This window comes from Triticum urartu, unplaced genomic scaffold (genome assembly GCF_003073215.2).
Source record: "Triticum urartu cultivar G1812 unplaced genomic scaffold, Tu2.1 TuUngrouped_contig_653, whole genome shotgun sequence".
In the NCBI taxonomy this organism is placed as follows: Eukaryota; Viridiplantae; Streptophyta; class Magnoliopsida; order Poales; family Poaceae; genus Triticum; species Triticum urartu.
In genome coordinates, this window is record NW_024117298.1 from 1 (window position 1) to 18,389 (window position 18,389).

Consider the following 18,389-nt stretch of genomic DNA (forward strand, 5'->3'; position numbering starts at 1 on the left):
TCCTCACTCAAACTTCAAAAAGTCCTTTTTTTCTGATGTAAATTCTATCTGTCTCCTTTGTCCTTCCTAACGCTAGTCTAGTCTCCGATTAAAGGATTGATACGGGCGTGCTTCCTTGCAGAGGGTTGTTTTAGACACCTACCCACCAGAAACTTCGCTTTGCCACCCAGGTATAACCAAAGCCTTCCACAAAGGAATATTTACTACTGGGTCCATCACGTGTCCAGATACCGGTGCATCCCTTGCCGTTTCCCCATCGACTGAAGTTGGATCAAAGTCCCCGGACGCGAATGCTCATTATAGAAAGAACTAGGCCTACTTAGGTAAACAGGCACCCCATCACTACCGTAGTAGTTGAAATCTCTAACTTAGGTGCGTTTGCCCATTACTTTCTTTACCACTAACAGCGATCTGAGATCCCAGCACCCAACCACAAATGGAACTGAGAAGAAATACAACCCGACGCTGTTTCTCGAAAGAACACACCTACTCAAGTAGAGCTTCTAAATCACACTATACCAACACAACACCAAAACCACTCTCCTCATACACACAAACAACCCAAAGATACACCAACGCGCAAGGAGGCACGGAACACAAAGAGAGAAAGCCAACATTAGAAGCCTACTTGAGAACCTAGGTCAAACGACGGGGATCCCCACATCCAAAACAAGAACCAATCCACTACCCAAACACCACACCACTCACACAAACACATACCACACCCAATCCCGTACCAGTCACCCCAAACTCCAAATGGCTGACTCGAAAATCCGCGTAGATGGGTAGAAGTAATGGGCAAACGCACCTAAGTTAGAGATTTCAACTACTACGGTAGTGATGGGGTGCCTGTTTACCTAAGTAGGCCTAGTTCTTTCTATAATGAGCATTCGCGTCCGGGGACTTTGATCCAACTTCAGCCGATGGGGAAACGGCAAGGGATGCACCGGTATCTGGACACGTGATGGACCCAGTAGTAAATATTCCTTTGTGGAAGGCTTTGGTTATACCTGGGTGGCAAAGCGAAGTTTCTGGTGGGTAGGTGTCTAAAACAACCCTCTGCAAGGAAGCACGCCCGTATCAATCCTTTAATCGGAGACTAGACTAGCGTTAGGAAGGACAAAGGAGACAGACAGAATTTACATCAGAAAAAAAAGGACTTTTTGAAGTTTGAGTGAGGATAATTGTCTTAAATTTCGGAGAATCGGCTGAAAAAACGCGGAATTGTCTTCGCCTTTGTAAGCGAAATGTCCAGTAAAGCCTATCTCGCTTTTAGCCTTCATGGTGAATGGCCCACCCTTTCTTTGACCTTGTTTTTTTTTTTCCTTTTTGTTTTTTTTTTTTTTTTATTCTCGCCTTTGTAAGCGAAAATGTCCAGTAAAGCCTATCTCGCTTTTAGCCTTCATGGTGAATGGCCCACCCTTTCTTTGAACCTTGTCAATGATCGAACGAACTTACAGATATGAACTGAGTGCCATTTGATGAGTAAGATCGAACAAGGGAGAGGGATATGGAAAGGATGAAGTAATGAAAGAGGAAGTCATTGCTAGTAGTAACGACTTGTCACGATCCATTGGTTCATATAGAATCCATGTCCTAGGTCTATCAAAAAACATTCTTTTCGCTAAGCGTATATAATAAAATAGAGTGAAAGGGTCCACCCCGAAACCAAGGGGGTACTAACTAACAGCTGAGTCCTCTCCGAACCGCAGGAGATAGTTGCCCATCATATGGCTCACCAACTTCACTTGCCTCTAAGGGGGGCTCGCTCCGTGCAGGTTCGGATCACTTACTATACACGGCCCTACGAAGGGGTTAGGAGCGTTTTCAAGATGATTCTTTCTTTGTCGAGACGAAAAAGGAACCCATCTTTTCGATTGAAAAATGTGAGTCTGTTTTGCCCACTTTATCCATCCCCCTCGATCAAAATGATCAAAAAGGCATTTCAAATGCTTCTTATTCCCGTGTTTGATCTTATCCATCTCTGCCCCGCTTCCATGTGGGCAGAGAGCCCTGTAGAGAATGAAGAGGAGCCAAGGATCTTACTCTCAAGAGTGCTTTGATAGGCTCCACTCTCTCCCCTGAATAAGTCAGGCTCCGTTAGCCTGGGCTGAGATGGGGATAACGAGTCGACGATTGAAGCCCCCAACGTTCTGCCAGACACTGGACAGGGGTAAGCTCTGTAAATGTGTAGAGCCAAGTGTAGTGTGGTGCAGTAGTAGGCACTTCTAGGCCCCTTCCCGGCTACTGGATCACTCCAGTGCTTCGGGTACTACGAACCCTCTTCCATCCATTGCAGCAGAGCCGTTTCATGAGCGGGGGGGCTAAGCGCAGTTCTTTGAATCAAAGGTTTCATGAAATCGAAATTGATTCTTTTTTAGATATCTGGATAGATGGATGGATCTATCTTTCTATTCAGATATCTTTTGCAATCAGCCCCAAATCCTTGATTTGGCCAGGAAACAAAGCACTGCTTTGGGCCCAGGAAGCGAAGGGAATGAGCTCGGCTGCTTCTCCCCCACACTTCTTTATTTCTCCGTGCCCCTTCCGCATGCGCTTCGCGCGCCATTGGCGCTTTGCTCTCCTCTTATTTCTTCATTGGAGGGTTCGGATGGACTTCGCCGTTCTTTCCCAACGAAAATGGAAAGGGCTGTATCACATCGAGATGTCGATTCGTTTTCCGCCCCAAATGAGATGGGGAATTAGTCACCTCTGTCCCTTCATCTTTTTGAAAGGAATCGAGGCCCGGCCCGGCTCGCGTCGTTCCAACAACCGACGGGGAGCACCTCAGTATACGATCGCGCACAGTAACTGGTAGTCCTATTACACCTAAGGCCAACTTCCATTCACCAAACCCAGGTTCATCTCGTGTAGTGATTGTGGACTCGTACAAGGATATGGAGTCGACGGTTGATGTATTAGACTCGACCCTGTCTTTCATAGCATGCATTCCCATCTGTGTTGCAACTGATTCGGTAAGCTACGTGTCCGGTGCACGGAAAACTGCCTTCGGTCTCCCAACCTTACTCATGGCAACCTTCCGGCCGCCCAACGACCTATAACGCTAGTCACTACTCCCACTGGGGCTAGGAAGTAAGCCCCACAACCCAAAGCGGCGAAGAACAAATAGAATTTGCTACAAAAGCCGGCTAACGGGGGTATTCCTGCGTATGAGAACATTGTAATGGAGAAGGTCATAGCCGAAATAGGATTCGTTTTGGCTAGAGCGCCCAAATCCGCTATATATTTGACACGGGTTTGCCGTAATGCTGGAACTATGGCGAATGCATCTATCGTCATTGATGCATAAATAAATATACCAATTAGTAGTGATTGAATTCCTTCTATGGTTCCACATGAGAAACCAGTACGAATATAACCTACATGTCCAATCGAACTATGAGCTAGAGGTCTTTTGACTTTCGTTTGGGCCATGGCGGCCAGTGCTCCTAAGATCATAGAAGCAATGCTGCAGAAAAAGAAGATTTGTTGTAATGTACCCCCATAGGAAGCAACAATAGAAACACGTGACATATTTGCAGAAATAGAGATTTTAGGCGCAATAGAAAGGAATGCTGTCACCGGGGTGGGTGAACCCTCATAGATATCAGGTGCCCACATATATAGAGTCAAAAGAGAGATTGAGTCCGAGGGAGAGGGGGGTTTTCTTGGGGCTCGAGAGATTGAATAGATAGGGCCCCACAAGTTGTTAATTCGCCGCTGGGGAATTCACACAAAAGGGAAGGACTTATTCTCAACGAAAAAAGTGCTCTCTGAACCGAACGTGAAAGTTGTTTTCCATCAGACGGCTGTTCACGTAACTCCACTCTCGGCTTGGATTATATATCCATTTGGTCCGCTCTCGGCCATTCCACACGCTGCCTAGCAGAGACGTGGTTATCTGAAGTGGATTCTCTCTTTTGTAGTAGATTTTGCCCTGCTGCTCAGTGGGCGGGCGCAGTAGCTACATGGACCCCTTTCTTTATGTTGTTGCCAGTGCTTTCCCGGGCCGAGCCGGAATTCTTTATTAGAACGTCGGCAGGCAAAGCCCGAAGGAAGGCTGCTATCCCCTCGGCCTTCTTCCTTTTCAATGAAAAACAAATTGACATCTCAATCTCCGAAAGCGTTTTCCTTACCCAGCTAATATCCCCCCTACGTCGATCCTTTCCTTTAGTGGTAAGGGATATGCACCTTATCTGAACGTCGGCAGGCATTCCGGAATTCTCCTTTTTTGGCCCCGGGTGAACATAGGCTCAAACATGATTGGAGGGGTCCTAGCTATGCCATGCGTTCAATAAAAAAAAGAAAGCCTCTGGGAAGCTGCAGGGATTACAAAAAGAGGGTGCTTTCCTGTGTTGCACTGAAAAAAGGACAAAGGAGAAGACGCTCTTCGACTTTCTTTCTTCCTCCCGCGCCCGCCTAAGCCCGGCCCGCGTTAGAGGGGAAGATTAGCAAAGCGGAAAAAGACAGAGGGAGGGGGAGCTGCATCTTATTCTCTTCGCGAGAACTTCAGGATCGGAGAAGCATTCGGAAGGGGCGAGGCCTTCATTTCGTTGGCAGAAGCTGAAACGATCCAAAAACGAACTCTGTTTAACATTTTCATAGATAGATGATATATATGGGAATAATATATACATCCCTTTACTTTACATGTCTATGTATCTATTTTGGAATCATCTCCCGATTCTCTTTTTTTTTTCAATTTCACACTGCTTTTTCTCTCTAAATTGCATCAAAGAAAATAGAGAGAGAGAGAGAGCAGATGGATCCTATCCCCTATAACGAACACTCATTCCTATCTATTGATAGAAAAGAAAGATCTTCGTCACGGACTTTTTCTTTGTTCTTTTTTTTTTTAGATTGGAGGAATTCCTCATATCCAAGGCAGCTCCCCACAAACACCCCACCCATATGACTATGCCCCCTTTTGAATCGACAGTAGATTGGGCTTCATAGCTACTTTCATTCTAAAGACGAATATTCGTCAATAGGCAGGCTTCTTTCAGTAGCAAACATATTCATTTTCAGCGGGCTCCGCGCACCTTTGGTACTTCTGGAGGGCAAGCAGTTTTATAGTGACTTCTTTCTTAGGGTAGGGCGACGAATACTTCCAATTCCGGAAAGGTCATTGGGTCGCCCTTTGGAAGCTAAAGCGAAAGTTGTAGAAAGCCAGTAGAAAAAGTGAAAGCTTGCTCGAAATGGCCTATACCCTAACCCTCGGAAGCGAAGACGCAAAGCGTCACTTTTTTCAAAAGGAAGGAGTTTTTTCTGACTGAATCCATCCATAAAGCCGCCAAGGAAACGAAGTTCGTTCCCTTTCATCAAGTGGGTAAGGTAGGCAAACCACTTAAGCTTTGCCTTAGACTGACGGAACAAAGCTAAGAAGTAGGCTGAATGAAAAAGGAAAGGGACAAGGGCGGTCGTCGCTTGGCGCGAAGGCTGCTGGTTCGGTACGGTACTAAAGGTCCTCGGACTTCCAGGCAGTTTTTCTTTTGGGCTGCTGTGAACCCTTGGATCTCGCCAATACAGCCTCCTATGGTTTTCGTTACCGAGATATCTTTTCTTCCAGGGATTTTTTGGGTAATCAGCTCCCATGCTGCAAACAGTCAAATCTAAACCTTGTCGCCTTCTTTCCTCGTGGGCAGGAAGCACACCAGCAGCGTGCGTTGCGTGATTCCACTGTGTTTTTTGCACTTGACTGGGTGGACAGTTGACTGGAAGATAACTTCGATTCGCCCGGCCAGCAGGCGGGCGGCGTGCTTATCTTGTGTGACAACACTACAGAGCGAGTAGCTCTTCTAGTCGGGCAGCTGTGTGACAACACTCCTGAGAAAGCGGCGCTTTTGTGTAACATGCTATGGTCTCAACGCCCTTACGAGGTAGTGATGAGTTTCACGCGCTCTAAGCCCGGCCCGCGCGCAGTTAGGAGGATTGGCCGCTATCTGAGCGGTACCACCACCCTACCCTACTACCTATAGGGGGCTGTCCATCCTACAGCCGCCCGAAAAGGAACTGCAGTAATCTTGAATAGGAATCCTACAGCGATAAAAAGAATCCCCATAAAAATACCACTAGATCGAGCACCAGTGATTTCGTATCCGGTCAAAATCTTGGCTAATTGATCGAAGTGGGTAGCTCCAGTAGACCCATAGATCATGGAACAAATAGGGTGGGTAGGCCCAACCACCACACTACACGTATAGACGCGAACCCCCCTCCTTACCGTACGTGCGACTCTCACCGCATACGGCTCGCACAAAGACTCCAAAATCCATCCCGAGCTTTTTATTCCACCTCTCTCTCCTCTCCAATCCTCGATCAAACTAGCCTTCCCCAGCAAGAAAACGTATCCGCATTAGCAACAAAGCGCTCATCCCTTGCTTGTTTTTGAGCGCGCAAGGCGCTCAAGACGGTGATTCTTGCTTAAAAAAGGGCTAAAGCACTCCAGCTTCGAAGCTGGAGTTTGCAACTTCAAAATTACAGGTTTTAGCCCTCCTACTGGGTGGGCGCTTCCTTCGTCTATCGTATGTCTCGCTTGGCTTCGTCCCGAACCAAGGAGGCATGATGGCGGGCGCGTGCGTGTGCCGACTGCAGAGACTACAAGCCGACGCCGGAAGCGACTTGCTTCTATTCTCGACTGGATATAGATGGGGAATCTCTATAGATCGTCTTTTTTCGATAACCTCTCTAAAACGCATACGAGAAAACTGCACTTCACGGCACGGCAAAAAAAGAGCTTCGCTCGGTTGGCCCTCCTAGGCTTCCGCCTACTTTCTCTTCTCTTAAGTCTACAACAAGTGGGAGAGGCAGGATTCGAACCTACGTAGAAAACCTTCAACAGATTTACAGTCTGTCGCTTTTGACCGCTCGGCCACTCTCCCCTTCCCGGGGATACGCCCTCCTCAAACAAAGGGTTCCTGAATAAGAAGGATGGCGGCCTTCGTTCTTAAGTTAAGAAGAGCAGATGGAACTATTAGATTTGCTAGCGTTCCGGGAGAATAAATAAGGTCATTTAGTAAGTTCATAACAACATGTAAAGCAAGGGGCAAAGCTTCTACGACAGCTTCCCCTTCATTGCCATCGTCGGCCTTCCCCAGCTCCCCTCCTTCGTCGCTTCTGGCTAAGCATCTTTCGGCGGAGGAAAGGAGGCGAATAGTCGCTTCTGGCGAAGCAGCGAGTTCATGAGCAAGTGAATGAACGAGCAGCGAGTGAAGTGCAACAGTCGTAAGTAAGGCTCGCCATGTTCCTAAAAGGAGACCATCTTTTCTTCCCTTCTACTGACACTGAGCGAGCAGCAAGCATAGGCAATAGTTTCCGTAGGGGTGGGGCGCAAGCAAGCGTTTTCAGGCTCCGCTAGCTAGCGTACTCTTCTGCTATCAATGAAACCGAAAGAAAAAACCAGTGCCCTTTCGTATAGATCGAGACGCGAGTACTTTTTATTTACTTCTTCCATACTAGGAAGAATGGAAGGAAATCCTTCGATAACACTTCTTCCTTATTTGAAGAAATGATATCCGACGCCCGTGGAAACTCTTTCATTTCAAAAAAGTTCTTCTTTAAGAAGCAAATAGCATTTCCTATTGATTTGTCCCCTGGACTAGACCTATGTAGATTCGGAATTATCCGTCGCTACGCTGTTCCCAAGGACTAGCAAAATCGAAATAGCGAAATTCTTGGGTCATCTCAATGGGTTCAGAAACCACACGTTTCTCTGGATCATCATAGCGTACTTCCACATATCACTCAGAGGAAAGTCTTTTCGTAATGGATGACCCTCGAAACCATAATCTGTTGATATACGGCGTAAATCCGGATGATTGATGGAAGAAACACCAGACATATCCCATACTTCTCGCTCCCACCGGCCGGCTGATGGAAATAGACTGACTACTGGAGATATTCGTGTTACTTCGTCTGCACTTGTTTGTACACGAATGCGTGAGTTATACCGAGTACTCAGTAAATTATGGACAACTTCAAATCTTCGTTTTCGAGAGGGATGATCCACTCCGCAAATATCGATCGAAACTTGAACCCTTGTATAGGTATGCCATTTTAGAAAGCACAACAATGGAAATGGGTAGTCAGTATTGGTATAAGATCTATTCCCATGTTCCGATCTTTTCATTTTATGTACCCATTTCTTGGGTAAAATCTCCCAACTATATTGGAAAATGGATTGGTTATCCATAAATGAAAATAAAGAAAGCTTTATTTTGGTTCCGCTTCTTGCTCTAAGCAGAAAGACTTGAATCGGCCGGTTGGGTTGGTCCGACCAAGAAAGGCATGGGAGTGGAGAGGCAGAAGTGAAAGACTGGCTACCAATAAAGATCCAAAACTGCACACTTTATATAGTTATGTATCCAGGATCGGCTGCATGCTCTAGTGTTGAATCGGGTATAGAACCCAGGATGCTTTGTTACAATTCCGAATCCGCTAAACCATTGCTCGGGGAAAAGTATTTTACAGAGCATTAGTACTTATTCTGATCCTTTCCTTATATTAAATTCTAGTAGTTTATTTCAGTCGTATTCGTATCCTTACTACAGTTTAGTAAGGGTAACAAATAAAAGTATGCAGGTTCTATTTTATTGTTCCGAGACATATGATGATAGCATTGAGAATGAGAAATCTTTGCAAAATGCACGTATTATTAAGGAGTTCTGGAACGATTACTACGCTAAGCTGTTGGATATTGACAAAACGAAAAAGACTTCTAATGTTGATATGTATCAGGATGATGTTAGAAAGTTGTTGATTAATGAAAAGAAGAATCAAAATGGTGTGTTTTCCGATACTGAATTAATAGATTTACAGAATCAAATTGCAAATTGCACAATGAAGTTCGATGAGGATAATCTATTTAAAGTAACTCCTAACATAGTAAAGTTCTTGATTAATAAAGATCAGCCTAACGCTAAGCAATATCTAAAGGGTTGCCTACCAAGTAGCTTACCTATGCTTAAGATGTTTGGTATCTATACGCTTGAGGCTATCATGATTCATGTACTAGGCTTGGTATTCAACACTCTTCAGGAATCATCCGCAGTTAAGGCAGCTAGATTTATAGATCAACTTAATTCAACTGTACGAGAACAAGCAAGGTTTCTACAATACAAAGCACCAGGTAGTGGTAAGGTGGAAGCAGTACTCACTAGTAAGGTAGAATCAGTTAAGGATGTTGTTCAGCCCAAAGGTGCTAGCAAAAAAGAGAAAAAGAAAAAAATTCAGTGTCATTATGATATCGGGAAATACTTGCTCCAATTCATGATTGAAAGAAATGTTCTACATATATCAACAGATAGGGGAGTAACAAAAGAAGATCCAGTGCTGGTTCTTTCTCGATAAAGTGTACACACGACTTTATACCGATTTCCTCCTGCTTTGTGTGCGTGCCATTGACTCCTTTAATGGGTCGAAACCTACTTAGTTCTCATTTTTATTTCGTCTATACAAGAAAAGAAGGATTTGTGTTTAGCAAGACAGAGAATTGAATAAGTAAAAATAAAGTCGTGTGTACCCTTTACCGAAAAGCAAATATGACAGATAGGGTACGACATATTGCTTATTCCTGATTGATCTAGTTGACGACAGTTGCCTTGTTGGACCGATTGTGGATTGGAATAGAAGTTTCTTATATACAGATATTCGTGTTTACTGATTTCGCATACTGGGAATGGAACTTGATGTAACCCATTGGAAACTCTCTTTGAGACTCATTATCTGTTATATACGACAGGCTAATTAAGTCCTTCAATTTCAGAAAGGAGTCTTTCCTTACTTCCTTACACAAAACTGTTATGTTGTTATGCTGCTCGTGCAATCAAAACTTAGAATAGAAGAAAAAGAGTTCCCTCGGGACCCATCCTCTTCTCCTTTGCTTGTGTGACTATCATGAGAAGAATTCCATTCCAAGAAGTCAAATAACAAGAAAAAGAAACGAGGTCAAGATCCGTTGTTACCAGTACCGACGAAATGGAGAAAGTGTCCTCCGGGAACGCAATCTACTACATTAGTTGGTGTAGCCAAAGAAGAGGATATCCCCTTTTTTGACCCATTGGTCTTCAGACCAGACCCATACCATAGCTACAAACACTTTTGAGTCGGAGGAGACTGGCCAGATCGCCTTCTTGAGGCTCTCTGGGGCATATCAAAGTACTTTCCTTGCCCCACAACAAGAATTTCTAGGGTATGTGAGTGGTGTCGGATGCTATAGGGGTTTGTGTATTCACATCAGGAGAAGAAAGAGGCTCTCATTGCTGCTGGGATAAGACAAAACCTTCTTCCTTGATCCATGGGGTCACCGCTGCTATATTAAAAGAGTAATTTTATTGGCTGGCTATGATTCCTGCAAATAAGTCTTGGGGTCATTCCGGGCTAATGCTTCCTAATTCTTCCTAGCTTTTGCTCCATTCATCACTATGGGGCACCACATATATAAGCATTGGGAGATCGATCTAATTGCAAAAGAAATGGGAAGCAAAGTTTTGGTTATCTAGCAAGTATAGAGATGATGCAGTATCTTCATTGGCGAGACAAGCAAAGAAGTAGACACAAAAAAGCAAAGTCAAGCAAGCAGCAACATTGGTGACTTTATTGAGTCTTGTCCTAGTTGATCTGGAAATGCTCAAAGAAGCCTTTGACTCATCCAATGCTTAATTGGTTGTCATAATTTATTTCCTGGAAACATGTACGAAATGAAAGACTTATGTGAATAAGATAAGATCCAATTCTATGAGAACATTCACAATTGATCGATAGCTCACAAGCTACCTGCTTATAGGCGGTGCATCAGTTGTAACAAACAGGGGAGTGTATTTCCCACTCCCCTGTTGGTTAAAGCAGACTTGTATGCTTCGTAGTAAAACCTTCCTTTACCGCAGGCAAGCTCTCCTCCGTCTCTATATGCTTGGGTGAATGCATAAGCGGATTTATGTTTTTTTATGGAAAACAGTTTGAAAGGGTCAACATAGCCTATCTTTGACCAGCTACCTCATATGAGATTGAAATAGAGAATAGAATGGAGTAGGAACACAAATAACTTATATGTAATCTAATGTTCTTTTATTTGAATACTAGGAATCGCACCTGAATTCCATCAATCATTCAGTTAGAAGTCCTCTATTTCATCCTTGATGTTTCAATCGAAGGAGATACTATATTTCACAATCTATCCATCTGGATTCCTCTTTTTAAAGAAAGTCTTTCCTGGATCCTGAAAAAACAAGAAAGAGCAGAATGAGAACTAAGAGTTCTTTCAGTCGAGCAGTTGAGGGAACGAGTAAGATACGTTTGTCAGTCTACTATTCTTTCGGGAAGGAATTGAGCCTCAATCATCATACGCAAAGAAAGAAATCCTTCGATAGCGAGAACATTCAGAGTTAGTAGTTGAGTAAGTATAGGTTCACTCCGATTACCAAACGGGCGACTTTACAACTTAGGGAGCAGCAGGCCTTGTGTTTGTGGTGAAGGTACTGGAATCTTTTCAATATGAAAATAGGTGGTATCCAAAAGGACAAAAATAGCAACTAGGGATCTGGTGGACTACTGTCATGAGTCATAAGGCATTGGTAGACTGACTCACTCAGATGTTTGGCTATTTAACCTAAGAAGTATGTCTGGATGGATGACTTCATAGTCCAAGATGGTAATATCGATTGTTCATCTAATTCACCAACATGACCAACCACAATGAATGTCTTTAACCGTCTTATCAAACTCGGATTGCAGCCTTTTCTATCTCTGTATAAAGTCAGTCAGTCCCAGTGTTGGGCAGAGCCCATTGTCAAAAGATCGTTTTGCTAGGATGCTTGCTTGAATCTAGCTACTTCCAAAAAAGGCATTTTTCACTCTATACGGTATGGCTACAAACCGAATGAAGAAGTCAGAAGCAGTTCATCACCTGTGGGAGCTTGCTGATAGTAAGGAAGCCATAATCTTTCTATAGGATTGCCTATTTGTCTATCTGTCTGGTGAAGAGAGAATGTAAGATACTCTCAATAGGGCAAGCACCCAATACCTCGTAGAGTCCAAAGCTCCAGCTCAAAGAGTTCAGGAAGACCAACCATCCACACTTGATTAGCTACTGTGCACTTCACCAGAACATGGTCTGTGTCCTCCACTACCCCTTCACAAACATAAAAAACACTGAGACAATGGGAGCAAATTCCTTGAGACAAGAAGTTCGTTCTCTGCACGGAAGTCTATTCCAATAAGCTTTCCACCAAAAAAACGGAATGCAGGGAATGACCTTAAGCTTCCATACGCAAGAGAAATGAAGACCACCTTCCTCATTAAATGGCTGGCAGACCTCCCTGTATACTTCCTTCATCCTAATCGTCAGAGTGAACAGAAGACCCCCATGTCAAAGTATTAGAACAGATGCTTCTAGGAATTGGTACAACTGAAATTTCTCGCACAACCTCATCAGGGAGAAAAAAAGCTAATAAACTAAGATGCCAATCCCAATTAGGAATGAGATAGTGGGAGAGAGACAAACCTTCCAACAGCTCTGACATGTTCATAGGAATACGCCTTCTATTCAATGTAGTCCCACCGAGCCAAGGGTCTTATAACAATCGCACCGAATTACCATCTAAAATCTGCCACTGGAAGTTCTCTTTAATAGAATGACTGGCTTTACATATCTGCTTATTAATAGGAAATGAATGGGCAGCAACATAGAACCCATCCCAAGAACCCTCAAACCTCCCTGGAGAACACGGCTCCACACATATTTGGTAGCGGATCCACTTTTCCTTATCTGTTAACGTATACCTTTCCTCTGCCTATGAGCTAGCTAAAGATCCATCGTATCCTTTCCGGCAATGGAGGCGGAATCAATGGTCATGTCAGGTTTCAGATTCAAAGAGAGATGTCAAGCAAGCGCCGAATCTGAGTACTCAACTTGCCCGACCCGCCTCTTCCACTAGACCTCGTCTTTCAAAGACCAGCAGCCCTGCAAGCCTAATAGAACCTTGTTTCCCTATTACTTACTTTTGCTTTGAGCGTCGCACTCCAGCGGCTTTCTTTCCTATGGCTTGGATGGGGGTCCTCAACAAGATCTATATCGGTGTCATTATTTTCTTATTTAGACGATAGATGATGATAGAGAGCAGACTGGCTCTGAGGAAGAATATCTTAAGTAGTTGAATCCGCTCCGCTAGGTTAAATTGTATGATCTGGATGTAGGAGGACTTCTGCTGGTGACACAATTTCTTTTGGGTCTGAAGAATGAACTCAGAGCTGCAGTGGAAGTGCAGGTGCCTAACTCAATTAGTGAAGCCGCATCTTTTGCTCAATCAAGTGCGGGAAGGAGTTTTGGAGAGAGGCAGGCACTACATGAACAAGAAGGACAGTAACTAGAATTATAAGTCGGCTGGCCCGCAGCAGCAAGGCTATGTCTCAGTCAAAGTTCGACAAGGGGCAAAACAATTGTTGTCCTAATAGAAGTTCATGTCGATCCAGCCAAGCCAGTGCCATCATTAGAAAGTCCGGTCATTTTAGTTTCAGCCAGTTCAAGTTAGGCAAGGAGGAAAGGAAGAGAGTAATGCAAGGATGTAAAGAATGAGGCGCTAGAACAGACTGGCCCGCAGGCTTCCAACCTGACACCGCTTTGCTACTTTTCGAAAGAGGAAGAGAAGTTGCTTGTACGAGACTGCGCCTCCCGGCTGGAAACTCCAATGGCATTTTCGGTAAATGAAAGCAAAGCGAAGCTTTACGACCAAGGAGAGATAAGCATATTTTATGAATGATAGAAGGAGTGCTCCCCGAGCACAGGCTCGCTTGGAAGGATAGAGCGCCGCAAGACAAGATGGCATATTGAAGGGAAGGCTATGAAAAGAATTCTGGGTCTCTCGAACGCCTGGCATACTAATACGAGCCGCATACTTGAATACTAGTGACATATTGGATGAAAGGAGATTATTGGAATACTAGAGGGAGTTACGCCCATAAGAACTGCTGGCTGTAAACGCGACTTGCTCTGCTCCTCCTAACCCTTTTCGATAGTAAGATAGATTATAGATCTAAAGGGCCTAGAAGGGCAAGCATGGACCGAATGATACACATACTCTGTCTAGATAGACGATTTCTTCTTTCATTTCCACTCAAATAAAAGCACTTTCTTTCAAGCTTATTTGCTTGAAAAAGAGCAAAGCAATTCCAACATAAACTGACACTTTAGGATCCTCTAAGCCTTTCTATAGACCCGTAAGGTACTAAAAACGAAAAACTAGCACTACTAACACAGGCTGAAGAGGATGACCTCGAAAAAGAATACAATTAAAGATGTGGCCTTCCCTCCAAGCACATATATGGATATGGAGCACTCTTTTCCACCCTAAAAAAGAATAGCCAGAGATGGCTTTCTTTCCGTATCAATAGGTAGCCTTCCTTGCCTATGGCTACTTTCAAATGAAAAGGTCAAAAAAGAACTTGATGTAATAGGCTCACTTCATTAATGCTTTCAAACTCGATTGTAAACTATTCCCACCTAAAAGATAAGCTTACTACTTCAAATAGGTAGATGGAAAGAAAGCCATATTTTCCATCTTATTTATATATTCCATTCCAGCCATTGACAGCAACTCACTCTTTTCGAACTGCACTTTGAAAGCCAAACCCAAGAAAGACCATATCAACTACTCTCCAAATAGCAGGATAAATCACGGAATTCAAATGGAAGACAGAAAGAGAAGGCAATTCAAACCTAATGGCCAAACGAATCCAAGACAGAAATACTTATAGCCAGAAAAGAATAACAAGAGAACGAAAACAACTCCATATTCTACTGGCCTGCCTCTCTGATCTACTATCCAACTGCCATGGAAGCACCACTGTTCACCCTAGGCTCACATTCTGGCACTTCGTTCGCTGTGTACTCAAAGGACTTGCTTGTCTTTTGACTCGGGCAAAAACCGCAGGAGTGAATTGACTCGTAATTATACAAACAAATGACCCAGCTGGCCTTCTCCTATCCGGGGAATCATCGGGACATGCTTCACTTAAAGTGATTATACCACATAGTTTAGGGAAGCGAAACCATAGTTCGGGTTAGTTCACGCTAGATTATCGAAGCTTGTAACACCTGTTAGAACACATTAGGAAAGCGCAAAAGATTTCTATTTGGAGTTCGCTCGTTTAGTTGCTCGATCGCTGCCATCCGCATTGGGCTAATTCAAATCCTATGCTCCATGCTCTTGCGGGTTTGCTCCATTTGAACTTGTCCACACTGGCATAACCAGTATCTCCCCGGAACTAAGAGGCATGGATACCCATCTTTATCGATTCAAAGAAATGAATAAGTATCAGTGAGGCGGGGAATACGGGCCCGGTAGAGATAGGGATGATCGGCAAGCGCTACGAGCGGGGCCGATGTTTCGTGTTGTGGGTGGCCATCGGATTGTTCAGCGTGCCCATGCGGATCCCTACCAATGTCCTAGACTACAAGTTTGACAAACTTCCGGCTTGGGTCAGGATACAAAGTTACCCGGGATGGGCTTGCCCTCTGGATCACGCTGGGTCCTTACTTGTTCCAATGTCATGCTAGGAATGTATCACGTGCCCATGCAAACCAAAGGAAAGCAGATACAACTATTACAGATCCTAGTCCTATTTCCCATCAGAACATAAGGGAGTGGGCTTCCTTTGTAACAGCTCTGTTCTGGTCGTGGCTCACCTCACTGGACCAACGCTTCTGGTCGGAAGCTGGTCGATCGCCTGGTCGGCAACCGGCACAACACCCTTGCCAGTGGGATTTCTATTGGTTTTCGTACTATGCGCAATGAAAGTTTCCAAAAAAGGAGAGCTCTAAAAACAGCGTTCTACGGGGAGAATGTGATTTTTGTATACTTTGACCCCATACTGGCATGAAACTGATCGGAAAAAAGGACCTCAAAAACACCCATTTATTAGGGGAATGTGAAAATTGATGGTTTTCGCCATACTGGCATGAAACTTTCTCTTTTATTGAGCTCAAACAGGCAGAGGGAGATCAGAAAAAGTGTCAAAATCCAATAGAAGAGAGACTGGCCCAACAGAACAGCTTACTTCCTCTATCGAGTTGCAATCAATATCAAGATCAGAGCGCGAGAGCAATGAAACAACCAAGTCCACCGTCCCTCACCAGCCAAAGAAAGGAAGAGACTAAGCAGCAATAGGGTTCTCGAGTACGAACTATAGTACCAAAGCTTGGTTCTTCTACCAGTCAGCAATTACCAACGGTGGATATTCAATAGAAAGCCTACTGAGTAGGTCAAACAGGCGGGGATCTCTCAGTTCCAATGGCTGGATTCTCAGAATTCGCGTAGATGGGTAGAAGTAATGGGCAAACGCACCTAAGTTAGAGATTTCAACTACTACGGTAGTGATGGTGCCTGTTTACCTAGTAGGCCTAGTTCTTTCTATAATGAGCATTCGCGTCCGGGGACTTTGATCCACTTCAGCCGCTGGGGAAACGGCAAGATGCACCCGTATCTGGACACGTGATGGACCCAAGTAGTAAATATTCTTTGTGGAAGCTTGGTTTATTACCTGGGTGGCAAGCGAAGTTTCTGGTGGGTAGGTGTTCTAAAACAACCCTCTGCAAGGAAGCACGCCCGTATCATCCTTTAATCGGAGACTAGTAGCGTAGGAAGGACAAAGGGAGACACGAATTTACATCAAGAAAAAAGGACTTTTGAGTTTGAAGTGAGGATAATGTCTTAAATTTCGGAGAATCGGCTGAAAACGCGGATTGTCTTCGCCTTTGGTAAGCGGAAATGGTCCAGTAAGCCTATCTCGCTTTTAGCCTTGTGAATGGCCCACCCTTTCTTTGGAACCTTGTCAATGATCGAACGAACTTACAGATATGAACTGAGTGCCATTTTGATGAGTAAGATCGAACAGGGAGAGGGATATGGAAAGGATGAGTAATGAAAGAGGAAGTCATTGCTAGTAAGTAACGACTTGTCACACGATCCATTTGGTCATATAGAACATGTCTAGTCTATCAAAAACATTCTTTTTCGCTAAGCGTAATATAATAAAATAGAGTGAAAGGGTCCACCCCGAAAGGGGGTACTAACTAACAGCTGAGTCCTCTCCGAACCGCAGGAGATAGTTGCCCATCATACGGCCCAACTTCCTTTGCCTAAAGGGGGGCTCGCTCCGGGCAGGTTCGGATCACTTACTATACACGGCCCTACGAAGGGTTAGGAGCGTTTTCAAGATGATTCTTTCTTTGTCGAGAACGGAAAAGGAACATCTTTTCGATGAAAATGTGAGTCTGTTTTGCCCACTTTATCCATCCCCCTCTATCAAAATGATCAAAAAGGCATTTCAAATGCTTCTTATTCCCGTGTTTGATCTTATCCATCTCTGCCCCGTTCCATGTGGGCAGAGACCCTGTAGAGAAATGGAAGAGAGCCAAGGATCTTACTCTCAAGAGTGCTTCGAATAGGCTCCACTCTCTCCCTGAATAGTCAGGCTCCGGTTAGCCTGGGCTGAGATGGGGATAACGAGTCGACGAATTGAAGCCCCCAACGTTTCTTGCCAGACACTGGACAGGGGTAAGCTCTGTAAATGTGTAGAAGCCCAAGTGTAGTGTTGGTGTAGTTAGTAGGCACTTTCTAGGCCCCTTCCCCGGCTACTGGATCACTCCAGTGCTTCGGGTACTACGGACCTCTGCCATCCATTGCAGAGCCGTTTCATGAGCGGGGGCTAAGCGCAGTTCTTTGATCAAGGTTTCATGAATCGAAATCGATTCTTTTTTAGATATTCTGGATAGATGGATGGATCTATCTTTCTTATTCAGATTATCTTTTTTGCAATCAGCCCCAAATCCTTGATTTGGCCAGAAACAAGCACTGCTTGGGCCCAGGGAAGCGAGGGAATGAGCTCGGCTGCTTCTTCTCACACTCTTTATTCTCGTGCCCCTTCCGCATTGCGCTTCGCGCAGCCATTGGCGCTTTGCTCTCTCTTATTTTCTTCATTGGAGGGTTCGGATGGACTTCGCCGTCTTTCCCAACGAAAATGGAAAGGGCTGTATCACATCGAGATGTCGATTCGTTTTCCGCCCCAAATGAGATGGGGAATTAGTCACCTCTGTCCCTTCATCTTTTTGAAAGGAATCGAGGCCCGGCCCGGCTCGCGTCGTTCCAACAACCTACGGGGAGCACCTCAGTATATGATCGCGCGCAGTAACTGGGAGTCCTATTACACCTAAGGCCAACTTCCATTCACCAAACCCAGGTTCATCTTGTGTAGTGATGTGGACTCGTACAAGGATATGGAGTCGACGGTTGATGTATCAGACTCGACCCTGTCTTTCGTAGCATGCATTCCCATCTGTGTTGCAACTGATTCGGTAAGCTACGTGTCCGGTGCACGGAAAACTGCCTTCTCTCTCT

The 18,389-nt window shown here is 44.6% G+C and overlaps 1 protein-coding gene, 1 non-coding gene and 1 pseudogene across 2 annotated transcripts; all 3 read right to left on the bottom strand.

Annotated features, from left to right (window-relative positions):
• Positions 1–3,012: 3,012 nt before the first annotated feature.
• Positions 3,013–6,304, bottom strand: LOC125530740 (NADH-ubiquinone oxidoreductase chain 2-like). The gene is made up of 2 exons (XM_048695142.1): positions 6,004–6,304; positions 3,013–3,623 (listed from the first exon to the last, which is right to left on the bottom strand). The coding sequence occupies exons 1-2, from the start codon at positions 6,155–6,157 to the stop codon at positions 3,028–3,030; spliced, it is 750 nt and encodes a 249-aa protein (XP_048551099.1). The 5' UTR covers positions 6,158–6,304; the 3' UTR covers positions 3,013–3,027.
• A 494-nt stretch (positions 6,305–6,798) lies between these two features.
• Positions 6,799–6,881, bottom strand: TRNAY-GUA. Its single transcript has one exon. It is a non-coding gene; the product is annotated as a tRNA-Tyr (tRNA).
• A 681-nt stretch (positions 6,882–7,562) lies between these two features.
• LOC125530741 lies at positions 7,563–8,251 on the bottom strand (annotated as a pseudogene).
• Positions 8,252–18,389: the final 10,138 nt, after the last annotated feature.